The 10769-nt window shown below is 39.9% G+C and overlaps 1 protein-coding gene across 1 annotated transcript; it reads left to right on the plus strand.

Moving 5' to 3' along the window:
- The first annotated feature begins 3394 nt into the window (after positions 1-3394).
- LOC128934287 (toll-like receptor 7) lies at positions 3395-10455 on the plus strand. Its single transcript, XM_054271786.1, has 2 exons — positions 3395-3523; positions 6951-10455. The coding sequence occupies exons 1-2, from the start codon at positions 3395-3397 to the stop codon at positions 10077-10079; spliced, it is 3258 nt and encodes a 1085-aa protein (XP_054127761.1). The 3' UTR covers positions 10080-10455.
- The last annotated feature ends 314 nt before the right edge of the window (positions 10456-10769 follow it).

Here is a 10769-nt window from a genome sequence, read left to right on the forward strand (position 1 = left end):
CTGGTCCATGCCTGGATTCTGGTCTGAAGATCTGTCAGTTCAGCCTGGTGGGAAACATTCCTCGCTCTGCAGCATTCTTTTGAGATAACTGAAATTATACTCCATTGCATAGCAGAAATTGGAGGATTTAGCTCATTTAGTCTGTAAGCCTTACTTTTAATCATTCCAGTGCCCTAGTACAAGCACACATTTTTGGCCTTCTTGGTAAGAGTATTTGATGTTTGCAGCTTTGCTGGAAGCTCTTGTCATAGACTCCAGGGGTTTTAAATGTCAAACACTCAGAGCCTGGTGCTGAGGTATTGGACTGTGGGGAGTGAAACCTCAATGTCTTTCTTGTCCTGAAGGACCCAAAACTGAACTGAGATAAAGATTTTCCTTAGCCCTTCTTTGGTTGTTAATACTTTTATAGGAATACTGTAGCCAGGTTAATGTCTATTTGGACTTTAGACCTTGTCATTTTCTCCATGGTCACCAAGCTCTGAGTGCTTTCTCTGCTCTTGTTGTACACCAGTCTCCTCCAATGCCAGTGTCCTGTTTATATTTTTGGTTAATTTTAGTGCCTGCAAATACATTTTTGCAAGGACTGTCAGCAAGGAGCTTACATCAAATACACACAGATCATACATACAGAACCTTTAAGGCATCTGCAAGTGATTTTGTTATCATTTCCCCAATTTTGCTATCCATTTCTCTTTTTGGTTCTTTCTGCACATCTGTCTACATCAGTTAGAAGAGTCAAGTTATGTATTTCAAAAACTGAGCAGGATAACTGCTTTTCTTGAATAATTTCATGGGTAAATTATGCAATGCTACACTGAATGTTGTATTAACTATGAATAGGTGGGGTTGTATCCTCATTCTTGAAACGAGGGTCAGCGCTTTAGAAAGAAGGCATTGCTGCAAGACCTTAGGACTGCAAATAAACTACCCAGATATAAGATGAACACAGTGGAATCCAGATTTTGATAAATAAGTTAAAGCAACTAGCTGTATGTTTTCTTTTAGAAGACAAAGGGGGAAAAAAGGAATCTGATTACAAACTAACTGATGACAAAACTCATAGGTGAAGGACTAAAGCAATTACAAGTTCCTGCTTTATTTTAAATTACATTCTTCACTCACAGCTGCAGCAATGTGCATTTGCTCTTACCAGTGGATCCTCCCCTAACATGTGATGGAGTAGGCAGTACTTTATTGGTTTTTGGTTACTTTGTGTTTTAGAGGAGAAAGAGATTATGTGCAACTTCTGAGGGAAACTGAACTTTTAAAATCAGTAAACCAGTAACTTCCTGTGCCTTCAAAAACCAAACTATATTCTGGAGTTCTGAACTGTAGTGCATTTACTTCCACCACTTTTGAAGGGAAATATTGCTGTATTTTGCTTTCCACATTTCATTGGTAAAAATAAGGGGGGGAAAGCAGCAAAATCACGCTCTGTGTATCTATTAATGTTTAGCTAATCCTGCAGTTTCACTCTGTAGAGAATTGAAACTCGTGTGCTCTTAGATGGGTAACAGTAAGTTTCTAATATAAAGAAGAATCAGCCTTATTTCAAAATAAAATGCTGAGTGTCTGCCTAGATATTAAAATATCTGAAGTTTGTGGATTTAGACTGCAAGGAAGATCTCCAAAGACCCTGTGCACCTGCAAATAATTATTGGTTTGGGTGATTGTACATGGATTAAGAAACCCACTTGCAACCAAAACAAGTAGATATTAAGCATCTCATGATCTGGTGTCACATAGCAGGAACATGGCTGGGTACTTGAAGAAATCAACACAGTCCAGCTTGTGTGAAATCATTCTCTTCCTTCATAATTAGTTAAGCGCATTATCTTTGCTATGGGGTCAATAATATAAATGAGTGGAAGGTAACTTTCCTTTGTTGTGACAGCCACAGTGAAATATCCAGAGCAGAATAGCTAGTGTAGAGTGTTTGCTAGTGTAGAGTGAAGGTTCTCCTCCTACCAGAAACTTCTTGAATGGCCTTTCAACGCACAGCAGGATTTTAGTAAGATTTTTGCATTAGTTATGGTAGCACCCAATGAAAACCTCGATATTTTTAGAAAAGCAAAATCCAATTATCAGTAAAGAGAAGAAGAATTATTCTGCATTGCAGTCCTTCTAGGATTCAGGCACAAAGGTGAGAAATATAGTCCCGAATTAATATATTTGGGAATTAATAGGCCCTTTTCTAGGCCTTGATTGAAATGGTAACGATGCTGTACAACTTCCCTGTTTATGTCTATATGACTCAGACACTAAACACAGGAAATTTGAAAGTATGATTACAAATTCTTTCCCTGTTTATTCTTCAGGTTCCTATCACCTGAAATTATTTTCTCAGCTCCACTATAGTCAGAGAAACTATAAATTGCAATTTCAAATGTCAAGAAAAATATGTGGAGAAGGAAGGCATGAAAAAAACCCATAAACTCCACCTAATAAACATCCTAAAAATCAAACCAGTCTGTTCTGGTGAGCATGGAGGCTTGTAAGTATGAAGATGTCTGCAAGAAGCCATGTTCTGTGAAATGCTGGATTGTCATCAGCATAAGTCTATCCATGTAGTTCTAAGTTTTGGCCCTTCTACACTCTCCCACACAGCTTTGACTTTGTTGTATGCCATTTCCTGTGCCCTTTCCACTATCTATTTTATCCTCATTGGGTTTGTTTCGCTTCCCCAAAGTCCCATTCACTTAACAGACATTTCTTCCATAGAGTATTCAACTTAGAACTGTCCCTGTTCTTGAAGCTGTTTTCATCAGGAGTGAATGCCAAATAATAATAAGAATTACTAAACTTCCAAAACTGAATTATTGTTAGCATCAATAAGCAACTTCTGTCTCTCTTTTCATGCAGCTTACACTAAAAAGAGGGGGAGGGGGAAAGGAGGAACTTGAGCTTCTTCAAAATCTTAGTTTAGTCTGAAGTGACTGACTTATGCTTATGTAACACATTTTTCTCCTTGCTGATTGATCTTAAACTTTGTGGCCAAATATTTCACAATTGTCCTTTGGAATTCCCCATAGCTTGGGAGTTAACCTTTTCTTGAGTAGTTTTTATATTTTTTTTATGGTGTGGTACTGTATCTAGGTAAAACACAGTTTGAAATGAAAACTGTTCAAAAGTCGCATAGAAGAGAGCATATTGAAGCATATGAGAATAAAAGCACATGGATGTATGAGTAACGTAAGAATTTGTTTAAAGGGGGAAAAATAAGAGTACTCCTCTCTGTGGGGGTGGAGCAGTAGATGAGGTGCTGTTGTTTAAAGTACAAATGTTAGAGGAAGTAGGTTGCAGCAGTTGTTTCACATTCAATTATTTCTCAAGCTGCAATCGAGGTGAAAAATAGTGATGGAGTAGTGATTTCTGCTGTTGTCTTGAGTGAGTTATGTCATGTTACATTCTCTTCTGCACCTCAGCTGAACCACTGGAAACCACTTGGATGCTGTTTTCTTCTGCTCTGTTATATAGTCTCTTACAGCATCAAATCTGCCAGACCTGGAAGACACAGAAAATGGTATGTTAAACTTTCATTTTAAAATTGCTCTTAGGTATCTTTGACTAGAACTATTGTAGATTTTCAAGAACATATTCTGCTTTTCTGTTTTCTAAATGGCACCGTTTACTGTTACGGTTATAAATTGCAGTGCATCATGACCAGAAAGGAAATTATTCATTTGCATTAAAACTTACTGTACATCAGTGCTACAGAACAAGCAATGAATGTCTTTTCAAAATGCTCTAAGTTCTTAGGTGTTTATTTTTCTCTTCCCTTTCCTCCTGTCATAACCTAAAATGCATGTGGAACCTCTACAAAAAAACTTCCTTCAGAAACACCTAGCTGTACTGTTGCTGAATATTTGAAGAACACCCTAAATCATTAAGAGTTTATGCACATGCCAGTTAAGATGAGTAGATTAGTTCTTTTCAAACTTCTTATAAAGCCAAGCATAGATCACAGAGAAAAGAACAGCTTCCAAACTCTAGCTGTACATTTAAGCAGGCCTCTCATTGCAAAGACATTGCCTAAAACAGCATTGCTTTTTGCTCTTGTTTAGAAGTATTTTTGTTTTTTTCTCGTACTATAATGACGTGAGGTTTTAAACATATAAATAGCCAGATACAGCACAGTTACACAGAATGTAACTCTATACAGTTCAAATAGCTAATGCATTAAAAAGATTATCAGGAAAGGGAAGAATATACAAAGCAATGAAGCACAAAGATAGGCTGGCTCTGCAACAACACTTAGGTTCCTAAAAATACTGAAATATGTGAGAGTTCAAAACCTGAGCGTTGTACAAGACTCAAGATTCTTTTCTTAAGAAAGATATTAAAAAGAAATATTCATGAAGACTTTCAAGCCCCAGATTCCCTGCCCCGAATTTCAGGCACCTAAACAGGCAGCAATAATCTCTGCTTGGTGTGTACTCAGGCAGATCTCCCTTGATCTTCAAACCCAGCAGTTCCTGCAGAGAGGCCTCTCTCTCTCCCCCACTTGAATTTCAGTGCTGCTGTGCTCCATGGACACTTGCCTTGGGTAACCAGACTAGCTCTGGGCTCCATCAGTCTGCTAATGCAGGAAATGGAGGCAGGCAGCTGCTGGGACATTACAGGCCATGGTAACACAGGCATTCTTTGGTATTCCATTAGTCTCCTAACATCATTTACATGTATAATATGCTGTGTCCCCTGGAAAAGTATTAAGGAAGGCAAATTGTTTTCAATAATATATCCAGATTTTTCTTTGGCAGTGTCTCTTGTCACTCTAAGAAAGGCCCTCAATTTTCCATATAATTTAATACCAATGGCAGAGTCCTTCCTTCTTCCCACATCCCTGACCCCATTACTGGAGAAAAAGGAATTCTACTGAAAAGCTTGGGTGGTGAGAGGAAATTAATGCCTTTATCTTTTCCAAATTCACTCCCCACTTACTCTGATTATTCTCATTTATCATTTTTATCCAAGTGCTTTTCTACATCAGGAGATCAAAAAACTTAATCCTGCTCTAAAGCAAATTGGCTAGACTGTACTGAAAACACGGGTGACCTCTCTTACCCAGTGAACTCTGGGTGGGTTTCCTAAGTGAATTCCAATAAGCCAAATGATAGTTAATTTGATACCTAGCAAATGAAAACACAAGAGTTGGAGATAATAAAATACGAATACACAGGCATGGCCTGTTAGTCTGAATGAGCCTTCCCTGAATAACTGTATGAATGACTGCCATGGCTACCAGCCATGGTATTTAGCTACCTTGTCTTTTCCCGGAGGATCTCTGGAAAAGAAGAAAGCACTACAGCACTTCCAGGGAATGGACAAAGAAACTGTGGTAGTGCTGCATCAGGTTACACTGAAGTCAAGGTCTGCAGTGGACTTTTACATTTTTCCTTCTATACTGGGGTTCTGTAGTTCCAAAGATGACTGAAGGAATTACCAAAGGGATGCCATTTGGATGTTGAGTCAAAGTAGCAGAAGTGCAGAGCTGTGTGAGACCTGATCTGGCTTCTGTCACATTTGCTGCCCTGCAAGTCACCTGAGCACTCTTGCAGATACACAGATGCAGAGGTAGATCAGTGTAGTTCTCTAAGGTAACACAGAAACACAGATTTGTACAGGGGACACAGTGCTCAAAGTAAACAGAATGAGCAAGAGGAAGCCTCGCTTCACCTCCAAGCCCGTGTCACCTGCAAGGCACAGCTTTGGCAGCACTCAACAGGGTTCACACAGACTGCTAGGCAGGTCTCTGTATGTTCTTGTGTCCCAGCTAAAGAGATAAAAACATTTCCATGTCTCTTGAACATTTTGCCAAATCATCTGGTTTTCACCAGCTTAACTGGGTTTTGACATTTAATCAGTATTATGCCACACGTAACCAATCCTCGTTGTTTAACTCTCTATGTGCCATGCGAGCCTCCAGCACTGAGTTTTCAAGGGAGTAATGGGGCTGTTGATTTTCATGGGGTGACTTGTCTTTAAAACTCTTGACCAGCACCAGACACAGGCAGTTAAGGTGCTGGGCAAGGCAGCAAGATGGTCTCTGCCTGTGCCACACAAGCCAAGGCTGGCAGCCCACCAGCCACGGTTTCCTGGGCACAGACTGCTGCTGAGGAAGTAACTAGTAGGTTGTGAAATATTAAAAACTTTTACCATAAAACACACAAATCTATGAAGTCAGCAAAGACTTGACAGACAGAGAAGCTTCTTAATATGCCTGTGGGATTTTAGCTCTGGTTATGTAGTTCAATTATTAGTCTTTTATGGAACATACCCAATTTTAAACTTGCATTTTTATGTGCCCACCTCAAATTGATAAATTTTTTTTTCATACTTCTTCCCCTATTGGGCAGTGAAAATGCAAACTGGTATGAAACTTTATTTAAATAAAGACATTGACTGGCTTAGGTCAACTCTACATCCGTTTTGACACATACTAGAGGAAGAGTACTTATGAAAATATTAAATTTGAATTAGGAACTCAGTCACCCATTAGCGAAGTTTTGAAACTTTACATAAGCTTTTAAGTGAATATAGATTTTACCCATCTTGCTTACAATTTGGAAAAATAGCTCTGCTCATCCATGCTATTATGCAAAGGCAATCTGCAGGATGTTTAATGCCTCTTAATTTCCCTTTAAAAAGAATGTTCAAAGAGACATAGACTTTATTCACCCCTTTTCACTTTTTCAGGAGATATTTTTTTAATAATCCCTTTTTTAGAGAGTGATAATTATTTAAATACTAGAATTTTGGAGATAATAAAAAAGCTATTGAGGGGAAAAAAGAACATATGCCTTCCAAAACTTCTAATCCTACTTGCACATCTATTCCTCATCAGTGTGAGACAAGAACAAGAATTTAGATATATCGTTAGTCTAACCCAGTGTATAGATGAAATATTTCCATTGCATTAAAATAACACCTCCATTTTTCCTTGGTTTTAGGTACCTTGTGCAAAGATGCCGTTTATCTTGCTCTTCATATTCCCAATGCTGCTGTCAGGGGCTTGGTTTCCCAAAACTTTACCCTGTGATGTTAAATCTTCAGAAGATACTGTGACAGTGGACTGCACCGACCGGCGCATTACAGAAGTCCCCAGAGGGATCCCTGGAAACGCGACCAACCTTACCCTGAGTATTAACCATATTCCCCACATCTACCCAACATCCTTTGATCGTCTTGAAAACCTCCAGGAAATTGACTTCAGATGCAACTGTGTGCCTGTCAAAATGGGGCCCAAAGATAATGTGTGCACCAGCCCACTGAAAATTGAGAACGGCAGCTTTGCTGCCCTGACAAGATTGAAGTCACTGTATTTGGATGCAAACCGGCTGGCAGGAATACCCCGAGGTCTTCCTGCTACTTTAACCTTGCTGAGCCTGGAAGCAAACCATATCTTTTCTATCCAAAAAGCCAGCTTCTCAGAGCTAGCAAACATAGAGGTATTGTATCTTGGACAGAACTGTTACTACCGCAATCCATGCAATGTTTCATTTGAAATTGAGGAAACAGCCTTCCTGGCACTGAAAAAGTTAACAGTTCTATCCCTGAAGTCCAATAACTTAACACAAGTCCCACCCAATTTGTCATCTACTCTAAAGGAATTGTATATTTACAACAACATGATTCAAGAGATTCAAGAACAGGATTTAAGGGGCCTTCCCAACCTAGAAATTCTTGACCTAAGTGGCAATTGCCCACGTTGCTATAATGCCCCATACCCTTGCATTCCTTGTCCCAAGAGCTCAATTCAGATACATTCAAAGGCTTTTGACTCCTTGGAAAATTTAAGGATTTTGCGGCTTCACAGCAACTCTCTTCAGAGCATACCCAGCAGCTGGTTTAAAAACATCAAGAATCTCAAAGAACTTGACCTCTCCCAAAATTTCCTCGTGAGGGAGATTGGAGATGCCCAGTTCTTGACATTTCTTCCCAGCCTTGTGCAGCTTGATCTGTCCTTTAACTTTGAGCTGAAGGTGTATTCTCCCTACTTGAATCTTTCTAAGACATTTTCCTCCCTCTCTAACCTGGAAACCCTGAGGCTCAAGGGTTATGTCTTTAAAGAACTGAGGGCACGAGATCTACATCCACTGCTCAGTCTTAGGAATCTAACCATGTTGGATCTCGGGACTAATTTTATTAAAGTTGCAGACATGACAGTGTTTAAAGAATTCCCAGCTCTTAAGTTCATTGACCTCTCAGTGAATAAAATTTCTCCTTCTTCTGGGGAAAGCAACTTCTGTGGATTTTGCTCTAATCCTGGCATTTCAGTTGAGCAATCCAACAGGCAATTACAACAAGAGATGCATTATTTCAGGTATGATGTGTATGGGCGAAGTTGCCGTTCCAAAGACATAGAAGCTTCTTCCTACCAATCTTTAGTTAAGGAAGATTGCCTAAACTATGGAAAAACTCTGGACTTAAGCAGAAACAATGTATTTTTTGTTAACCCCTCAGACTTCCAGGGACTTAGCTCCCTCAAATGTCTCAACTTGTCGGGTAATGCAATAAGTCAAACTTTAAACGGAAGTGAATTTTCTTACTTGTCTGAATTGAAATATCTGGATTTTTCTAACAACAGGGTTGATTTGTTATACCAAACAGCTTTCAAAGAACTAAAACTTTTAGAAATTCTAGATCTGAGCAATAACAAATATTATTTTCTGGCAGAAGGTGTTACTCATGTGCTTAGTTTTATTAAAAACCTAGCCCATTTGAGGAAGCTGATGATGAATGAGAATGACATTTCTACCACTATTGACGTGGGAATGGAAAGTCAATCTCTTCGAATTTTAGAATTCAGGGGAAATCGTTTAGATGCTTTATGGGTGGATGGCAATTCTAGGTACTTGTCCTTCTTCAAGAATCTGACCAGCCTGGAAGAACTGGATATTTCCTTCAACTCACTCAGTTTTTTGCCTCATAGTGTTTTTGAAGAAATGCCTCCCAGTCTCAAAATTCTCAACTTAACAAATAATCGACTGAAGAGTTTTATCTGGGGAAACCTTCCCTCTCTGAAGAACCTAGTAACTCTGGACCTGAGCAATAACCTTCTGACTAACGTTCCCCGAGAACTGTCCAATTGCTCTTCATCTCTCCAAGAACTGATGCTCCGAAACAATCGCATTCAACGATTGACTAAATATTTTCTCAGAGGTGCTTTTAAATTGAGACACTTGGACCTCAGCTCAAACAAGATTCAAATAATTAGGAGATCTAGCTTTCCTGAAAATGTCATTAACAACCTGGAGATGCTGCTTTTGCACGGCAATCCTTTCAAGTGCAACTGTGAGGCTGTGTGGTTTGTCTGGTGGATCAATCGGACGCAGGTGACCATCCCTCTTCTGGCCACTGATGTCACCTGTGCTGGCCCTGGGGCACATAAGGGAAGGAGCGTGGTTTTCTTGGATCTGTACACCTGTGAGCTGGACACATCATACCTGATCCTGTATGCTCTGACAGCTTCAGCCATCCTTGCCTTAATGATGTTCCCAGTGATGAGCCATCTGTACTTCTGGGATGTGTGGTACAGCTACCATTACTGCACTGCCAGGCTGAAGGGCTACCGGCGCTTGTCTTCTCCAGCTGCTTGCTACGACGCCTTTATTGCCTATGACAGTGAAGACCCAGCTGTGAACGAGTGGGTGCTGCAAGAGCTGGTTGAAAGGCTGGAAAACCAAAAAGCCAGGCAGTTCAATTTATGCCTGGAAGGAAGGGACTGGCTCCCAGGACAGCCAGTCTTTGACAACCTTTCCCAGAGCATTCAGCTGAGCAAAAAGACCATATTTGTGCTGACCAACAGGTATATTAAAAGTGGCCGCTTCAAGACAACATTTTATATGGCTCATCAGCGGCTTCTGGATGAAAAAATGGATGTCATTATCTTGATATTTCTTGAGAAGGTTTTGCAGAAGTCCCGCTATGTGCGTCTGAGGAAGAGGCTGTGCAGAAGTTCGGTCCTGGAATGGCCAACTAATCCTCAGTCTCAGCCCTACTTCTGGCAGTGCCTGAAAAATGCCATAGCTATGAGCAATTCTCAGGCTTACAACAAGCTTCTCCAAGAAACTGTTTAGTTCTCCCCTTTTTATAAATATTGTTATGATACACATGCACCTTGCTTGGCACTTTTTATTGTGCAGGGAGAAATGATGCACTACCCCCTGGAAGTCACTGTTATAGAAAATCACCACTTCCAGCTTTTAGTTCTCTATAGGCCTCCAGCTTCTCCTGTGTTTGAGACAAGTGTGGCTTAGATCCTTGGTCAACATGCTAAATATGCAGAGTGATGGAGTGGTTGGACCATACCTAAAGTTGCTGCTGTTCAGACACTGTTGGAATAAATGGGATTTTAATAAAAATATATAGTTTATCTATTTGCTGTATTTATGAAAATCAAGAAAAGAAATCACTGTCACATTTCTGTTTGGAAATAGCTTTAGAAAAGCTCATTCTTTGATCTTAGGAGTTGGGAAAATAAAAGATTTCTTGATTTCTTATCTTTTCATCTTAGGCTTACAGCTTCTGAGTCTACCACTTTTGTCTGTGTGGGGAAACTGGGGAAAGCAAATTCTGTTGGGACTGATGTCAGGGGCTTGGGTCTGATACAGGAACTCTTCCATTGTTGAATGGTCAAAAAGCTCACAAATCTGAAGAGACTTGGAAGTATGTGTGTGGACTGAAATGGAGAGTTATGAGTTCAGAAGATCTTGTAGGTTGTATAAGATAAAGGGATTCCTTGTGCATGGGTACAAGAAGAAGGAGAG

The sequence above is a fragment of the Melozone crissalis genome, unplaced genomic scaffold (assembly GCF_028551555.1).
Source record: "Melozone crissalis strain CALT ecotype California unplaced genomic scaffold, PUWL_Pcris_2 ptg000013l_1, whole genome shotgun sequence".
Lineage (NCBI taxonomy): Eukaryota > Metazoa > Chordata > Aves > Passeriformes > Passerellidae > Melozone > Melozone crissalis.

Excerpts from the sequence above, each read along its gene's own strand:
- LOC128934287 (XM_054271786.1), top strand. The coding sequence starts at position 3,395 with ATGTCATGTTACATTCTCTTCTGCACCTCAGCTGAACCACTGGAAACC. Across the intron at positions 3,524-6,950 it reads CCTGGAAGACACAGAAAATG|GTACCTTGTGCAAAGATGCC; the intron begins GTATGTTAAACT and ends CCTTGGTTTTAG.